This window comes from Saimiri boliviensis, chromosome 14 (genome assembly GCF_048565385.1).
Source record: "Saimiri boliviensis isolate mSaiBol1 chromosome 14, mSaiBol1.pri, whole genome shotgun sequence".
NCBI classification, from domain to species: Eukaryota; Metazoa; Chordata; class Mammalia; order Primates; family Cebidae; genus Saimiri; species Saimiri boliviensis.
Genome location: NC_133462.1, coordinates 49,538,005 through 49,556,694, shown reverse-complemented (window position 1 = coordinate 49,556,694; position 18,690 = coordinate 49,538,005). Strand labels below are relative to the sequence as shown.

Here is an 18,690-nt window from a genome sequence, read left to right as displayed (position 1 = left end):
GGAGAGAGCAAGTGTGAAAGGTGACACACCATTGACAACAATTACAAGGCCGGGACGAAGGCCAACCTAGGGAACGGGCCCTTAGACTAGGAACGGGTGAGTTCAGAGCGAGGGGCAGAATGTCGCAGCACTGCTGGGCCCTGGGACCTTCCTCCTGCGGGGTAAAACCCTGGCACTCCGCCACCTCCTCGGCCTCCAGAGTCCTCAACCAAGATGGAGCGCAGCCTCAAAGCGGCGCTCTCGTCACGTGTCGAGACCGGAGGCGCTGGGGGGCGTGGCCTCGGGAACGACGGCCCGGCCCCGCCTAGGAGGCGGAGCCCGGGGGGGGGTGTTCGCGGAGGAAGGGGGCGGGGCCTCGCGGCCGGGCGCTTGGGCGGCGGAGGCTGCAGCTACCTCGGCGCCGGCTTGGCTCTAGGACGTGTCGGGCTGCCCCGGTCGGGGGCGGCTCCCTGCTGTCTCCAAGCCTAGCCGCCCGGCCTTCGGCAGTTGCAGGCAGGTGAGCCCCCAGATCCCGGACTGGGGTAGGATGCGTCTTTTCCCCACCTCCAGCTCCCCTCGACAGTTTGGGGAGGGGTCTCGTCTATCGCGCCTCGGGAAACAGCCCTTTTTGACTCCGTCTGTGCTGTCTCTGGCAGACGTCGGTACTGCTACCCCCGCCGCTCCTCGCCGGCCTTTGCGGTGCCCTGTGCCCTTGGGGGTGAGGATGGGGGCGATGCCCGGTCTGCGGGGAGGGCGTAGAGTGCGCCCTCTGCTCCATCCGCTTCTGGGGAGGGGGCCGAGTTGGCGAGTCTCCCGGTGGGAACTGAGCAGACTGCGCCCCCATTTCCCCTCCAGGCGAGTCAGAAAAAGCGCCTCCTGGCTCCGGGGCCAGCCCCACTCCTTTGGGCACGAGCTTCTGAGGGTCTGAGGTCTTCGCGCTTCGCGGGGGTCTTAATTCTTCCCGCGTTCCTCATAGCACCCCTGTTCCTGTCGTTAGCTCTCCATTCCTCGAACTACCAGCCTCAGTCTGTGCCAGAGATGCCCCCATCTCCGCAGTGCCAGGGCGGTGGGGTGGAAAGAGCGGCCAACCCGAGGCCTGTTGGGGGTGGGGGCAGGGGTGGGCGCAACAGGAAAAGAGGGCTGGAATAGAGATGCCCGAACTAGAAGGGTGGGAGGGGGGCACTGACTTACGTCCACGCAGTAGAGATGTTTTCCAGCACAAATCTTGAGGTTTTGATGGTGGGTGGGAAGAGAGAGGTCGGGTTGGAGGACTTGGAGACATAGTGTGGGTGTTTTTTTTTTTTTTTTTTTTTTTTTTTTAAAGGAGGAGGGATCCAGGACAAGGTGCCACTAGGAGCTGATGTCACCTTTGAGGTGTACTGGTAGTTTCCATGAGAGGAGTAGGAGAGTTGGGGCATTCTGTGTGGAAAGCAAGTGGTTAAGGAGGCGCCGCTTAGCAGGGAGATCCCCTCCTGGTGTGAGCTTCAGGGTCCCCTGCAGCAGCCAGGTTTCAGGGATTTCCCATGGTCCTTTCCAGAGTTGTTGAATCTGGTACCTAGTACTTTCTTCAACATCTAGCAAACATTTATTGGACACCTACTACATGCCAGATACTATGTGCTACGTCTTCTGAAGGCATTTTATAGCCACGGAGCAGCTGAAAGGTACACATAGTAGGCACACATAGTAGGTTTTCTGTTAACACCTCCCTCTCCCCCCAACCCCCATTCTATTACATTGCTCTTGGAGTAGAAAAAGAAAGAACTGTGTCCATGTGCTTTTAAACAGCTGTCTGAAGGAGACTCCAACCCACACACCCCTTACCACTATTAACTGGCCAGATAGTCCAGGGAAGCTGCCTAGGCAAAAGGGCAGCTTGAATGATTTCCCTTGGTTTTTATTTTATCAGATTTTGTCCTGAGGCTTGAGGAGGCTTCCAGGGGTAAATAGTATCTCAAAGCAAAGACATAATGAATGAGAAAATGATTACTGGGGGCTAAGAATGCCCTAGACACTCTGCATAGTGGGAGACGCCATCTCTGGAAGATGGAAGAATGTGGGGGAGGAGGGCAGGGCAGGGAATTCTCATACAGTGGGGTGGGGGTGTGTGCTGCTGAGCATATCATGATGTCAGAGCCGTGCAGTGCATGAGGTCTGGCTGCTGGGTTGTAAAGGAGGTCTGGAGGGGCAGGGCATGGCAGGCAGCCAGGTTCCTGGGTCTCATCTCTGAGTTGATTGCTGAAACCTTAGAGTTGGAAAGAGTTGTCAGGGATGGCTTGTAGGTCCTCATGGAGCCTCTGAGGATGGCAGAGCTAGAGCTAGGTGAGAGAACGAGTAGTCAGGCTGTGGTGCTGATGAGGTGAGGATGAGGGCTTAGCAGGGCTGGGGAGCTGGGTGCCAAGGGGGTTTTAAGATATGGGCAGCTAGCCGAGGCCTTTCAATGCCAAGGACATTCTTCCCTGGGCTTTAGGCCCTACTGTGTTGGCTCCATAGGTGAGTTGCTTTAGAAACAAGGTTGGCAACTGAGTGGTATAGAGGGGTGTGTGTGTGTGTGTGTGTGTGTGCATGCCTGAGCGTGTGTGTTTGTGCACGTGCTGGAGAGGAGGAGTGGTGAGGAGCAGGGAGGACTGAGGGGTGAAAGCTGCCTCAGGGTCTTGGTCCCACATAGGGAATTGAGAGAAAAGGAGGAGAGGGAGTGGGGTTGGAGGGAGAGACAAGTGTGTATTGCAGCCACATGAAGTCACCATCTGTCCCCCTCTGGCCTGCTAGCTCACTGACCTATAATTAGCTCTGGAGGGCATACAGTGCTGGCTCACAGGAGCATGGCACTTCGGGTGGCCAGCAGAGTGGAGGACTCGGAGGGATCCTTGATGTCCTGTGGAAGGGGCTGCTTCTAGGGGACCCTCTGCATTTGCTGTACTGGGAGGGGCCTGAAGCAACTGAGAATGTCACTGGGATAGGCCTGGTGGGGGAAACAGCAGTGGGGAAAGGAGCTCTAAGCAAGGATGGCAGGAGACTCCAGGCCTGGGCTGAGCCTGAGGCCTCCCCTCTTCTTGTTGCCTGGCTGCTGACCCACCGCACAAGAAGCATGATTGATGCCTAGCTCATGGCTCTGCCTTCAGAGAAGCGCGGGTGCTGCAACCTCGGGGCCTCCTTCAGGTGTCTCTGTTCCCCGGGGTGAAGTCGGGTCTAGCGTGGAGTAGCCACCTGCCTTTCATTTGGTGTTTGAGAGGCCTTGGCTGAGGCTGCTTCGTTCTGAGAGAGCTGGAGGAGAAGCTGCCACCAGTGAATTCAGTTGGTCGTGCTTCAAGTGGTGCTCAGCACTGACCCCCCGGCTGTGCCAGAGACTGAGTGTTTGGCCACACGCTTCTCTGTACTGCTTTCCAGTGATTACATGTGCTTCTGTGTTCTCTCAAGTAGCCTGTGAACTTTGTCTTACATGTCTCTTGCTTTCGTAACAGTATTGGATGCATGAAAATCACTCAGTAAGTGATTGCTGGATTGAATTAAAGAGGTCTGTCTTCTGATCTCCTGGGTTCCATGAAGCAGGGCCTCCTCACTACTGGAGATATTTAACCTGGAGCAGGGAAGCCTCTGGGGACCCAGGACACTGGTGTGACATCCCTGTGGGGGCATTAGATTCTGTAGGCAGTAGATGAAGTGAAAGCCCCCTGCCGTCTGTCATAAAGCATGGCATAGGGGTTTGTAACTCTAAACTGTAGTATGAATGTATAGATATGATATATGTGTATTCTATATTAATTATGTAAATATATGCTGTATATACTATTGTATAGTGATGTTACAAAGAGCACATATGCATGGTATGATTTTGTAGTGGAGTGTCAGGTGAAATAGGTGATTTGATTTTAGAGGCCTTCATTGCTTATTTTGCCCAGGCGGTAGCGTTGAATTCTCATAAGTTAGATATATACTTGATGTGCCTTCATGGCCACTGCCTTCAGATGGATAACTCTCATTTCAAAGAGAGAAGGGTTTCCATTCACTTTAAGAAAAAGCTTCCTTAGAATGATGAAGCCTTCCTCATCTGGTAGTGAGCTCCTTGTTCCTGAAGGATAATCAAGTAAAGACTGGGCTGCCAGGGGTGTTGTGAAAGGAACTCCCACACACGGTGGGAGGTGGCCTGTGTGACCTCAGAGAGCCCTTCTGAGTCCAGGTATGGCCGGTGAGTCTGGACAGGAGAGGGCCTCAGCAGACAGCTCTCCTTTGCCCTAGAGGAGTGCTGCTGGGCATGGAGGCCTGGGGAGTGAGACCGGGCCTGAGCTGTTCCATGAGGATTGGGCATTTTGGAACATGCAGGGAGGTGACCCCAGCAATCTCATGGACAAGGAGGCCTGGGCTTGGGAGACGCTGCAGTGCATCCCCGATGGGTGGGGGTAGGTAGAAGGATGGGGTGGCCCCTGTTCCATGACCACAACTCAAACTGGGCTAGTTGTGGAGTGCTCCAAATTTTTGGTCCTGTTTGAGGCAGAGTACCTGGAGCAAGTGGAGCTTTCATTCTTTCATTATCACCCCATCCCTCCCTCCTCTCTCGCTCATAGCTTCTCACACAGGTTCGAGGCCTCACATGGACTTAAGCTGTCTCATAAGTGTCTCGAGACCAGAGATACACTTTTGTGATTACACACACATGATTGCACAAGCCCTCACAGCCTCCATGTCCTCTGCGAGCATGCATGTGTGAAGTTACGAATCCCAGATGCTTGTGCATGTATGACCATTCACATTTCCTGCCATGGCTGTGTGCTTGCACATGTGTTCTCATAACCACAATTATATGCAGTCTGAGCCTTGATGTACTTACAACCACACACATCTACACACTCTCATGAGTATATCCACCTACTCGCTCTCATGCCTGTGCTCTCAGGACACCGTACTTAGGATCATACCTTTATACACAGACATATACGCACAAATACATACTCTCTCTGTGCCCCTTTCTCCCTCTCTCTCCCTGTTGCCCAGGCCGGAGTGCAGTGGCATGATCATGGTTCACTGCAGTCTCAATCTCCCGGGTCAATTGATCCCCGCCACCTTAGCTTCCCGAGTAGCTGGGACTACAGGTGCATGCCACTGTGCCCAGCTAGTTTTCATATTTTTAGTAGAGTTGGGGTTTTGCCATGTTGCCCAGGCTGGTTTTGAAGTCCTGAGCTCAAGCAATCTGCCTGCCTTGGCCTCCCAAAGTGCCACTGTGCCCAGGGCTTATGCCCAAGGCATGAACTACTGCACTGGGTTCTCTTCCTTTCTCATGGCCACACATTATACCCTGTGTCCTCATGATCACGCACACTGTTGCATGAAGACACATGACACCCCCATTCTCTTTTCATATTGCCCCCTACTTTTGTGACCGCATACACATGCACATTTTTTATGATGCTTACATTTCTCCATGCCGTTCTGTACTCTGGACTTTTTACCCCTGGTGCCTGTTATCCCTCTGGACCATTCTCTTCTCTGCCCTGCGATGGCTCCCTAATCTGTTGGCTTGATCAATGAATGCAGTGACTTTTGAGCATTTTTATTTCACCACCAGAGGACTCTGTTTAATATTTGTCCCACACGGATGTCTAGTTTTGAAATATTTTTATTCTCCAAATATGCTACACTTATTACTTTGTTTCTTTTTCTGCAACTATTATTTGAGGACAGTTGTGTTGATTAATGGCTCTGATTAGCAGAAGATGTCTAGGGTTTTCTCTGGGAATGTACTTGATGTGAGCTCAGCGAAAGCTGTGTCTGTGTTCAGTGGTGCAGACTCCTATTTTGGCTTGGTGACTATATGATCTCTATTAGACATGTGGAAAGTGGAAGATAGTTGATTGGCTCCTGATGTTCCTTGTGTAGCTGTCCCAGGGTTGTCACTGTTGCACGGATGCACATCCTTTCTGAGAGAGCTCATGTTATTTTTATTTTATTTTATTTTATTTTTTTGCAGGGGCCTTCTGTAGACAATACTTAAACCAGGGATTTTCTAACCTCTTTATGGCCTTGGAATCCTTTTATACAAATGAAACCTTAATCAGCTGTCCCATAAAACAGACAGATTGGAGTTGATGGGATTACAGTAAGAAGAGGGAATTTAGAGCCTTTTGAGTTTGTCGCACCTCTTCACCCTCTTTTTGGCTCTGGGCTGCCCCTAAAGGTACTTGTCATAAAGCTCAGTTTGCAAATCCCAGTCTTAAGTTAAAGAGATAGGTGTGATATCTATGATTTTGGGTATTTCAGAAGAGGAACTATTTGCGGGTGGGGCCTCGGAGGCTTGTAGTTCTCCTTCCTCTGCTGTTTTTGTTTGTTTGTTTGTTTTGAAATAGGATCTTGCTATGTCAGCCAGGCTGGAGTAAGTGGTATGTCTCGGCTTACTGCAGCCCCCACCTGCTAGGCTTAAGGGATGCTTCTTCCTCCCATTTCAGCCTTCTAAGTAGCTGGGACTACAGACACATGCCACTGTGCCCGCCTGTTTGTTTTTTTTTTTTCTTTTGTAGAGAGGAGGTCTCACCATGTTGCCTAGGCTGGTCTTGAACTCCTGGGCTCAGGCAGTCTCCCACTTCATCCTCCCAGAATGCTGGGATTAGAGGCATGAGCCACCATACCTGGCCTTCCTGTTAGTTTGACATTAGTCTTCCTAGGTTGGTGATGGCGAGGGTGACCCTATGCCCAGGTGAAACCTGTGTTCTGGTGTGATTGTTAACAGTGGTTTATGTCTAAACAGGACCCTCTAAGCCAAGAGGGTCCTGGTTTGGACAGTAAGTTCTGTGCTCTCTCAAGTGATAGGCCATGCCTTGGGAAGAGGTGGCCCATGCCTAACTCCGGGGGAGCAGCTGGAGAACTGGGCTTCACAGACTCAGGCCTAGGGGAGCCTGTCTGAACAGATGCTTCCTCCCGTGTGCCCGGAATGAGGCTGGCCTTAGGAGGCTGAGTGTGTTAGGCAGCTGGTGCTAACCTGTGCTTAGGTGGCATTTTATGCTTCTTAGTACTGTTTCATGTCTGTTATCTCTTTGAGCCTCATGACAACCCGTGAGAGCACTAGAGCATACTGTGTGTTTCAGTCTTCATTTTCCAGACTTCTTGGAATCTGAAGCACAGAGGGCTGAAGTCTCACTGCTAGTCGAGTTGTGTCAGGGGCCTGGAGAACTGGATGCTTTTAAAGGGATCTGTGGCTCACTGCGAGAAACTCTTAAGTAGGGATTTTCCAAGAGTTTTTTTTTTTGGGAATGGCTTTCTGTAGCCAGAATAGATTTTTAATTTTCTTACTGTATTACAAATGGGCCCAGCCTTGAGGTGCTTTGGGAGCCTAGGGTGCTGAGAGTTCATGAACACTTACCGAGTGTTGCTGGGTGCTGATCTCAGCACTTTGTGTAGGCTGACTCTAGAAATCCTGTGTCGCAGCTGTCTGAGGTGGATACTGTTATCATCCCCATTCACAGAGGATGGGGAATGGAGGCTCAGAGAGATTCAGGATCTTCCCAGGGTCACCTGTGTGGTCAGTGGGCATGACAGCCTTCGGAATCATCAGCTGCTCTGGAGTCTGCCTTTCAAGACAGGAGTAGCCCCCATCTTGCTCTCAAGAAGGTTTAATTTTCAGAATGGGCATGGTGGCTTATACCTGTAATCCCAGCACTTTGGGAGGCTGAGGTGAGCAAACACCTGAGATCAGGAGTTCAAGACCAGCCTGGCCAAAATGGTGAAATCCTGTCTCTACTAAAACAAAAACAAAACCAAAAAAACCTGGATGTGGTGGTGGGAGCCTGCGATCCCAGTTACTTGGGAGGCTGCGGCAGGAGAATCACCTGACTTCGGGAAGTGGCCATGTCAGTGAGCCGAGATTGCACCACTGCATTCCAGTCTGGGCGACAGAGCAAGACTCCATCTAAAAAAAATAGAGGGCTAGATACAGGAACGCTTCCATGGCCTTGAGCCAGTTTTCCCTTTGTTTGAAGCCAGTCAGGGATGGACCGCCCTAGAATGATTGTCGGCACAGGTCTGTTCAGTTCCACGTGCGTTAGGGCCCTGTGTCAGAGCACTCAGAGATGGGTCTACAGATGAGATGATGTAAGAGAAGTCCCATGAAGACAGGTATAACTAGAGGGCAATGCTGGGTCAGTGGAAGGACAGGTCTCACCCATTGGAGGGATCAGAAGAGACTCCGTGGAGGAAGTGGTGTTTGAGAGGAGCATAGCAGGGTGATCTAAGTTCATTAGGCTGACATGGAAAGGGAGATGAGAGGCAGGCCAGTGAGGAGCTGGATCAATGGGCCCTGCAGGTGGGCCTTGGGAGCAGGTCAGTGAGCAGGGCTAGGGAAGGGCTAGGGAGCAGCAGGAGAGGAGGTGGGACTGGATTTCTGGAGGAGAGGATGAGTGAGGGCCAGGCTTCTGGGGGTGCTGAGCGGGACAGTGAAGAAAGAGAAGCTTCTGGACGGCCTGAGGCATGGGGTGCTGGGCTGCAGGCCCACTGCAGGGAGAATGTCGGAGAACCCCAAGGGTGAGGGCTCAGAAGAGTGTCTGTTTCTGCAGTACCTATGGGAGTGGGGGCAGTGTGGGGAACTCAGGGAAGCTGCCCACAACTTGGTGTGGAGCCAGCTAGGGGCTGGGAGCAGAAATTTGGGTGCGTGGTGGATGGGCCCTCCCAGTGGGGCCTTTCAGTCGCCCCAGGGCCTTATGACCGTGTTGGCTGCTGTGTAGAGGCTTTCCCCCAGGCTGGAGGAGGAGAGGGACAGGGAAGGCCAAGAGGAGCTGTCCTCCGGCTGCCATCCCCTGATGAGGGTGGAGAGGGTTCCTTGGTGGAGACATTCACCCTCTCTCTTCTTCCTCCTTCTCCTAGTCCTCTTTGGCATGAGACAGACGAATTGAATCCTAGTTCTTCATTTCACTAGCTGTGTAGACTTGGTTATATGACATTGCATCTCAGTTCTCATTTCTGTGAAATGGGAAGAAGAATTACATCTTCCTTGCAAAAAATTATGAGGATCAAAATAAATTAATCCATGCCACTTGGCAGCACAGTGCTGGGCACATGGACAATGTGAGTGACTCATAGCAGGTCTGACGATTGTTATTCTTCTGGAATACCCCATCCTCCCCATTTCCTCAGATCCTCCCCGCTCACCTCCAGCTGGGCGGTGTCTGACCCTCCGCTTTTCCCTTGTGGCTGCCACCCGGAGACTCCGTTTTTGCCCAGGTAAATAGCCCCTCCGATGCTCCTAGCAGCCTTGCCCCAGCCTGTGGCCTCCGCAGGGGCTGGCAGCCTTGCTCTCGTCCAGCTTGCTCCGTGGCTGCGCCTGCCATCTGGTAGGCAGGAGGGAGCCAGGCCTGTGTGTGGGGCCAGCCAGAGCAACAGACCCATAGTGCCCATCCCGCCTGTGTGTTAGGAAAAGGTGGGGGTGACTATTGTGATGCCAGTGAGGCCCCCAAGTTGCCTCTTCTGTTTCTAAAGGCCCAAGGCCTACTTTTTGTCCGACCGCCACCCCCCACACACGCACTCACACCCACTCACTCTTGAGCCCTCTTCCACTGTTTCACAGCCTGCCCACACTCCTTCCCGGCAAAGCCCCTTGCAAACGCTTGCTTTGGGGACTGGCAGCTTTCGCCTCTGAATCAGGACCTGTGACTGTTACTTAGAAATTGTGCGGGAGTTGAGGAGGCTTCTGTGAGGCTGAGATGATAATTGCGCTATTTAAAGACGGCCCCGGAGCCAGAGGAGCCGGAATGAGCCAGGTGCCCTATGTGGCTGTCCTAGGGCTCCCTTCTGCTCACTGTGCCCCTGCAGCCGACAGGACAGGGGCAGGAGGTCCTGGACAGTCATTTCCTGGCAGTCCTCTCTGGGCTTATCTTCAGACCAGCTCTACATGATGCCATTTGGACAGGGGAAGTGGAGTTGCTCCCTGGCACCTGGTTTAGAGAGAGGCCAGAGAAGGGCTAGTGAGGAGAGAAGCCACCAAAGCCGGCTTCTCACTTGCTAAAATGACCAGGAGGATTTGGGAGCCAGGTTGGACCAGATAGCCAGTACCTCACAGTGGGCAGCCTGCGGTCCTGCTCTTCCTTCCTGAGAACTTCTCCAGCCCCTTTCCTGTAAGAAGCTTTAAGCACTTCACCCACAGCGGGCCAACACTAAGGTAATTCACACTCCCATGCAATCACGGGGTGCTTTCTGCTCCTCATTTATTGCCCATCCAAGATCTCATCCCCCTAAGGTAGGCAAAACCAGGGTTGTGGGTTTCCTCTTATAGCCGAGGCCTCAGTAACTGGTAACAAGCCTGACGTCGCCCTGCTGGTCTGTGGCAGGACTGTACCCCTGTCTCCTGAGTCCCTGCTCTGGGCTGCTTCTTTTGTGCTACACTGCAGGCTGCCTGGGAATCTGGTGGGCTGGGGCCACTGCTGGGGTACCCGAGCTCCTTCCTGGCACACTACAGTCTTCTCCAAAGTTAGCCTCTGCCACAAGGGGTCCCTTCCCAAGCCTAGTCTTTTCTTTTGGCATCTTGGTGTATGTGGAGGGGTGGGGGAAGATGGGGAGGGGGGCCTGGATGTTGATGAGCTTGGGGAGGTAGGCTGGGGCCATATGGCCATTCAGCCTCAGGGCTGGAGCATTCAGGTTGGAGGGGCCTGGGCCTGGTGGGTGGGAAAATGGGAGGAGCGGCGGTTATCAGCATCAGGGAGATGGCAGCTTTGGCAAACTGGGCAGCAGCCCCTTCTCTCCACTCCCAGCTGCTCTGAGGGGCAGGGAGGTGCGAGTAGGCTGCCCTGACAGCAGCAATGTTGCAGAAAGGAGGAGGCCGACCAAGCTTCAACTTTTTACTTCTGTAGTCTTCTGGGACCCTACCCTCCATGGTGGCTGTCTGGCTTGGGGAAGGATCCCCTTGACCAGAGTTTGTGTCCGGTTTCTATGCATGGGAGTGTGTATGTGGCCACGTGGGTATCTGTTCTAGGCCTCTGTGTTTCTGTCTCTGTGCATGTGTGTGCACTTGTGTGTGTGTGCATGCATGTGTGTGCATGTGTGTGTGTGTGTGTGCATGTGTGTGCATGCCCACGTGCCTGCTTGTACTACTACGCCCCTCTGGGAAGGGCTAGGAGTGTGAGCTCTGAATTTTCAAGCTGGTGCACTAACTTTCCTCTGATCTCGACCCCACGTTGCTCCCCAGTCTCCCTCTTCCTTTCCCCTATTTCTGCCTAGAGCATCAGTACTCTGGGGAGGGGTCCAGGTAGGAGAGGCCTGGCTCTTCTGTGTTTCCCCTGCAGGGTTCAGTCCTGCCACAGGCCTGTGCAGTGTCTGACCTCTCACCTCACACTGGGTCCTGATGCCTCTTGCCCACCCTGACCCTCCTAGTCTGCCTGTTATTCTCACCCTGAGGGTGGACAGAAGGCTTTCCCTATGTCTCCCACAAGATAAGAGAGAGGAAGGAGGAAAAGCATCATTTATGGAACACCTCCAGTGTGCCCATCGCTGTGCTGGGGGCTTCATACCCTTTCTCTGCTGCAACTGGGGCCTCTGAAGACAGTCCTCTCTGAAAAATGACTAAGGTGGTACCTTTCTAATGTGGACAGGGAGGTTGGAATCTGATTAGAGGCAGAGAAATCCCCAGCTGCAGCGGCCTTTCTCATTACTCTGGCGTTACTTCATCGCTGGCTTCCTTTGCTCTGACCACTGGGCTCCTGTGCCATGCTCAAGGCATCAGCAGAGCCAGGCTGTGCACATGCTAACTGACCTTGGTGGTGACTTCTACAGTGTCAGCAATGGGTAATGGTGCTGAGAGGGCAGATTCGCAGCCATGATAGGGGCCGCACTGTAGCCCCACCCCAGGAAGGGCATACCCCACTCCCACATCACCCCGGCGTTCCTTTCCATCATTTAGTCCCCGCTCCGATGCAAAGGTGGGAGGCTGTGAACTCAAAGTCCAAGCCTGCTGTCTGCCAGGCCTGTGTGCTGTCCTCCTTGGCAGGGTTTGGAAGTGGGGAATGACTTGAGTCAGAGCCTCCTCCCTGAATCATGGGCAGTGGTAGCAGGTCAGGGCTCTCTGCCTGCTCCAGTACCCAGTCTGTGCCTCTCCAAACCCTTAGCCAGGGCAGGAGCTACTCTGTCCCTGTTTCCTATGACCCCAAGAGTCCAGCCTTTAGGACTCACACCCACTCCCACTAAGCATTCTTTATAATCATCTGCACTTGCGTTGGTTGGCTTAAGTGATGGGGAAAAGGCCAGGGGTGGCACAGAGACCCTGTTTCCTCCCCTCCCACCCCCAGGTCTCAGGAGGACTCTGGGCATCTTGCCGGCTGCTCCCCTGCCGCTGACTGAATCATTTCTATATTTGGCCAGTGAGCCACGTGGGTAGGGGAACCACTGCCACTGTGGCTGCACTTCTGACAGCTGTGGGGGGCAGGGGGAGGCAGAGGCTAGGCAGTAGGCATGTGCATTCCTTAGGAGAACTAAGGAGGCGCCATCAGAGTGAGTAAGCCTGGAGCAGGGGCATGCGCCAGCCAGCACCTCCCTCTTTCCCCCAACACCCTAGTTCAGGTCCTGTCTCCTCTGCTCCGCCGCCTCCCCTGATGCCCTTCACCACTCAGCTGGTACTCACAGCAGTCTCTTTTCCCACAGACACACTGCCCTCCAGAAACGATGGGTGTCGCTAGACCCAGCTGGGACTCTGCCAGGCTCCGGTGCTCAGTCTAAGAGAAGGGCTATCTTCCAGCCCTGCTCTCCCTGCCTGTCATGGCCACATTCGGCTGCTGTCTGCTTGTCTGGGGACAGAGGGCACCCAGCCCCAGCCCTGAGAAGTTAAGCCAGTCCTTCTGGCTCAGTTCCACAGGGGCACTCCAGGCCCCAGGCCCCTTTCAGAGCAAAAGCAACTGATGCCATGGGAGAAGCCCCTGCCCACCTGTCCACTCGCCTGGCACTGCCCACTCTGAGACCCATGCACTGGGTTCCCCTGGAGGTGCCAACCCTGTGAGTCCCTCCCTGTCCCCTGACGCTGAGAAGGCCCTGCCCACCCCCACCATGTGTGAGGTGATGCCCACAATCAACGAGGGGGACCCCCTGGGGCCCCCCCATGGCGCCGATGCTGACGCCAACTTCGAGCAGCTGATGGTGAACATGCTGGATGAGCGGGAGAAGTTGCTGGAGTCTCTTCGGGAGAGTCAGGAGACTTTGGCAGCCACACAGAGCCGGCTCCAGGATGCCCTGCATGAGAGGGACCAGCTCCAGCGCCACCTTAACTCTGCCCTCCCCCAGGTAAGGCCCAAAGGCCTGCGTCACTCTTAACCCCTTTCTCTCCCCTAGCCCTGCTAGATCCACTGAGCCCTCATCTCATCTGCATCTGTTTGCCTATCAATAATTGGAATTCACCGAGAATTTACTCTCCTTAATCTCTCTACTTGAATTCTTTCCCTGTTACTCCCAAGCTCTTCAGTTTGGAATTGGTTTCCCGTGGAGAAATGGATGGAATTTGATGGGGGTAGGAAAACGCAACATTAGGTACCAGCTGCAGTGGGCGCAGATGGCCAGTAGGTGGCACCCCAGACTGGAAAGAAACCACCTCCCTGCCTGCTCCTCTCCAGTGCCCTATCCTTGGAGGTGGCAGGTGGGAAATCACAGGCAGTAGAGACGGGAGAAGACTTAGTGATCGTCTCGTCCAGCTCCAGTATTGCACAGTGAGAAAAGCGAGAGGTATCACATGGAAGATGATAGGCAGGGCTGAGTCTAGAAGTCAGATATCTTGACATCCCGACATTCTGTCTTGTGCTCCTCATCAGCACAACCACCAGCTGTCCTGTAGTCTCATGTACTGTGTCCTTTCTATGGCACTTTGTAAGGATTCGCTCACTAAATTCTTTTTTTTTTTTTTTTTTTTTTTTTGAGACAGAGTTTCCCTCTTGTTACCCAGGCTGGAGTGCAATGGCACGATCTCGGCTTACCGCAACCTCCGCCTCCTGGGTTCAGGCAATTCTCCTGCCTCAGCCTCCTCAGTAGCTGGGATTACAGGCACCCACCACCATGCCCAGCTAATTTTTTGTATTTTTAGTAGAGACGGGGTTTCACCATGTTGACCAGGATGGTCTCGATCTCTTGACGTCGTGATCCACGCGCCTCGGCCTCCCAAAGTGCTGGGATTACAGGCTTGAGCCACCGCGCCTGGCTCTCTCACTAAATTCTTATGACTCTGAAGTTGGAGCTATTACCACCATCATCCCATTGTACAAATCACAGAACTAAAGCTGGCGGAGATGAGTAAGTTGCTCCTGGCCATCCAGGTGGTATGTGGTGGAGGCAGGAGCTGAGCCTGGGGCTAAGTGCCTGTAGAGGCCAAGTTTCTCAGCACTGCACCTATTTCTCCCTCACTGCATTGGCCCTGAGCTTCCTGATGGTGCCTACTTACCACTCACTTGGTAGATACCCTAGGCAAGGTGCATGCTCTGGGGATGCAGGAGGGAGCAGGAGCCTGGGTAATTTGGTTCTTGGACTGTTTTGCTGTTGCTTGTCAAAGAAGCTCCGGCTGGGCGTGGTGGCTCATGCCTGTAATCCAAGCACTTTGGAGGCCAAGGCAGGTGGATCACCTGAGGTCAGGAGTTCAAGAGTAGCCTGACCAACATGGTGAAACCCTGTCTTAAAAAAAAAAAAAAAAAAATAGGCCGGGCACGGTGGCTCAAGCCTGTAATCCCAGCACTTTGGGAGGCTGAGGCGGGTGGATTACGAGGTCAAGAGATCGAGACCATCCTGGTCAACATGGTGAAACCCCGTCTCTACTAAAAATACAAAAAAAAATTAGCTGGGCATGGTGGCATGTGCCTGTAATCCCAGCTACTGAGGAGGCTGAGGCAGGAGAATTGCCTGAACCCAGGAGGCGGAGGTTGCGGTGAGCCGAGATCGCGCCATTGCACTCCAGCCTGGGTAACAAGAGTGAAACTCTGTCTCAAAAAAAAAAAAAAAAAAATAATAATAATAATAATAAATAAATAAAAATAAATAATTCGAAAACAAAACAAAACAAACAAACAAACAAGCTATGAATTCGGCCTGGTAACCTGGCCCAGAGAGGGCAGCAGGTTGTGTGTCTGTGAGACAGTGCTCACAGTGATGGAGGGAACATCCTGCCCTCTCCGCCCCCCCGTATGAGCGGAGAGATGGGTATTGAAAGCCAGTTCTAGACACATGGCATAGCCCACCCTGACCCAGTGAGGGTGCTACTGGGGTTGGGGAGGCAGCTCTGAGAAGCCAAACAGCTCAAGCCTCAGCGCCAGGCCCTTCCCAGGTGTGGGGAGGAGAACCAGGGCTGGGTCTGGGTGGGTGAGTTTCCGAAGCAGAAGTGATGCTTGGTGGACGAGAATATGGAGCCCTGGAAAAGCAGCCGGGTGGGGAGGTGGGGCCCTCTTCTTTCACTTCGCATGGGGCTCTAAACTTGCCCTAGAGTGAATGAGCTAGTTCCTGACCCCAGGGAGCTCACAGACTAGGAAGGAGACACACAACCCATGTGACCGGAGAGAATGCAGAGGAAGATAAGAGAGGCCCAAAAGGGTTATTAAGCACAGTATCAGTGATAAAAATAGCTGCCATTGATGGCTTGGGCTAAGTGCTTTCTATACACTGGCTCGTTTAATTCTCATATGAACACCTGGAGGGAGGACTGTTGCCTCTGTCTTACAGATCAGAGAATGAGGCTCAGAGAGGTCGGGTAACTTGTTCAAGGTCATACAGCTAACAGGGGCAGAGCTGAGATTTGATCCCAAGCCTACTCGACTTCCCACGCTGAAGTTTCATGAGGGCAGGGGTTGTGTCTTTCTTGTCACTATGTCCCCAGTGACCCGCACAGGACCTGGTACATGATAGGTGCTCACACATATTTGTGGTTGAATGATGGACTCCCAAGTTGGTGTTCTTGACCACTGCTCCAAATGGCTTTCAGGAGAGGGAGAGCCTCCCACTGGGGAGCCTGGAAAGCTCCCAGCAAGGCTGTATCCTTTGAGATGGGCTTTGAAGAATGGTTATGATTTCATCGGGTGGTGATAGAGGTTTTTCAGGGGGAGGGAGTCCACTGAGCCAAGATGTGGTGTTAGGAGGGCATGCTGGTGTTTAGGAACAGCAGGTGATCCAGGTTGACTGGGTCTTAGGGGATATGGAAATGACACGAGAGAGAAGTTTGAAAACCAGGTAAAAAGTTTGTATTTGTAGGCTGGGTGCAGTGCCTCACTCCTGTAATCCTAGCACTTTGGGAGGCTCTCAGGAGTTCAAGACCAGCCTGGGCAATGTGGCAAAACATCATCTCTACAAAAAATCCAAAAATCAGCTGGGGATGGTGGCAAATGCCTGTGGTCCCAGCTACTCGGGAGGCTGAGGTGGAGGGTCACCTGAGCCCAGGAGGTCCAGGCTGCAGTGAGTTGAAATTGAGCCACTGTACTCCAGCCTGTGTGACAGAGGAGACCCTTTCTCCTGTATTTGTAGACAGCATTGTGGTTTGGGAGATTTGTAGACAGTCGTGTGTCAGATAAGCTAGAGGTGGGGAGGGAGGGGACAGGTATCCTGTGAGTGGGGAGATAAGACAGCTGCTGAGCTTGAGGCCAGGAGAGGGTGCAGCACCAGCCTTTTGGTGACGGCATCATGGTGTAGGGCTGGGTGGCAAGCTGTCAAGTCCTGTCTCTGGGTACAAGCATGTGTACATGAGTGCGTATTCCTGTGAAAGTGTGATTGTGTGCGTGCATAAGCTCGGGGACGATGCAGCATCAGGCCTGGGCTTCTGGAGTATGAGATGCTTGACCTTGACCACCTTTGGCCATGGCCCTGATAGAAAGGCAGTAATAAGTAATAACGTCAGAGGTGCATGATTTCTCTTGCTCTGGCATCTCTTGTCCCTTGTTCCCTCCCACAACCCCCTAGCCCCTTTTGCCCTATCTGGAGTGATGAGAGGGGTTTGGGAGTTCTTCCTTTGGTCATGAATTCTTGGTGTGTGAGGGGGGCTGCAGGTTAGGACAGGGGTGAGGCCTTTGGCGTCACTCTCAGGACTCGGATATCCACAGAGTTTGGGCCACTCATATGAAAACCTCCCTGGAAGGAGATGATGTTTGGTTACACAGGTTATGATGAGCCTGGAATGTGGGAGCAGCCTCTCGCCCCTGTATGCTTGTCCTGATGGAGGAGGGTGGGCTGGCAAGGTCTCTGAAGGCATCTGGGCCTGACAGTGTGGAAATGGATCCCTCTAGAAGTAATACTTGGCATGTGGTTATTTGATAAAGCCAGGGCAAGTGCCTCTGCATCAGGAGCTGAGACACAGCCCTCGCCTGGTTGAACCGGGCTCCTAGGAAGCCTGACTCAGGTCCGCAGGCCCTCTTCCTCCTGTTTAGGTCCTTGGATCCGCTTATTTTATCCACTACTTGCAATTTGCAAAGCCCTGGGATGGGGCTGGAGGAGCTCCCTGAAGTGCTCATGCAGACATTGTCTTCAAAACCTCTTTCTCTTCCCCCTTTTATTTTATTTGATTTTTTTAGTTTTTTTGGGATGGAGTCTTGCCCTGTTGCCCGGCTGGAGTGCAGTGGTGCGATCTCGGCTCACTGTAACCTCCGTTTCCCAGGATTCAAGTGATTCTCCTGCCTTAGCCTCCGGAGTAGCTGGGATTACAGGTGCACCACCATGCCCAGCTAATTTGTGTATTTGCAGTAGAGATGGGGTTTCATCATGTTGGCCAGGCTGGTCTCCATCTCCTGACCTCAGGTGATCCACCGGCTTCAGCCTCCCAAAATGCTGGAATTCAGGCGTGAGCCACCGCAGCAGCCTTCTCGTCCCTCGTTGACATACATCAGTTTCTGTTTGGACCTTATTCTGCCAAACCAGACGCAGAACTCTCCTCCATCAGTTTCTAGAGGAAAATGTCATTCAATTCCTGGAGAAATGGAAATGCCAAGTGGGAGGGAGGACATCATCTGGTCATACTGGAGGCTGGATGGGGAAGGGCCTGCAGAGCAGACTCAGTGACTGTCTCACTCCTGTGTACAACTCTGTTCCCTTGGATTCTAACACATGGAATGCATGGTGGGCCCAGAGATGTGGCCCCCTCTGGAGAAACACATGCTAGCTGTGGGTTTACTGACCTGCAGTGCGGAGGGACTGGGATCTAGTCGGGGAGGTAACGGAAGTAAGGGATGGGTGAGAGGATCCCACCACTGACTTGTGCCTGCAGAACACTGCTTTGGGGGTGAATCCTCAAGCACTGAGGGGCCTTGGGGGGGTTTTCAGGAATTTGCCACCTTAACTCGGGAGCTGAGCATGTGTCGGGAGCAGCTTCTAGAGCGGGAGGAAGAGATATCAGAGCTGAAAGCAGAAAGGAATAACACACGGGTAAGTGGGGATGACCTAGTGTATGTGTGTGTGTGTGTGTGTGTGTGTGTGTGTGTGAGTGTGAGTGTGTATGGGGATGTGCTGTGAACACCTTGACTGAGAGAGCAGGCAAGAGTGGGGCCAGGCACAGCCCTAGCTCAAGCATCATCCTTCCCTCTTCCTGTCTCCCATCCTGGGGTGCTGGCCACATCGTTTAACCACCAGTGCTGGGCTCTCCACCTGCAGTTGCTGGTTCACAGAAAGCTCAGGGTCCTGGGGAGAGGCCGGGCAGCTGGCTTGTGTAGTATCGGTTGGGGCAGCAGCTCTGTGCCAGTTCGGAAGTATTTCTGTGTTTTAACAGTGGCATGGCTGTACTCTTGTCTGCTCGGGGATCACGTGGGC

General features: G+C 53.2%; 1 protein-coding gene across 19 annotated transcripts in view; it reads left to right on the top strand.

Moving 5' to 3' along the window:
• The first annotated feature begins 339 nt into the window (after window positions 1-339).
• PPFIA4 (PTPRF interacting protein alpha 4) overlaps window positions 340-18,690 on the top strand; it is a 53,382-nt gene continuing 35,031 nt past the window's right edge. For 16 of the 19 annotated variants that reach the window (XR_012513519.1, XR_012513517.1, XR_012513516.1 and 13 more), the window contains exons 1-3: window positions 340-496; window positions 12,586-13,218; window positions 18,208-18,309. Coding sequence is in view for 8 of the 19 variants with exons in the window: in XM_074385015.1 (XP_074241116.1) it covers window positions 12,985-13,218; window positions 18,208-18,309 (336 nt within the window). In the remaining 11 variants the exon portion in view is untranslated. Of the gene's footprint in view, window positions 497-2,106; window positions 10,115-12,585; window positions 13,219-15,781; window positions 15,936-18,207; window positions 18,310-18,690 lie in introns of those variants that run through there. The other 3 variants (XR_012513514.1, XR_746211.3, XR_012513518.1) reach the window with 3 other exon arrangements.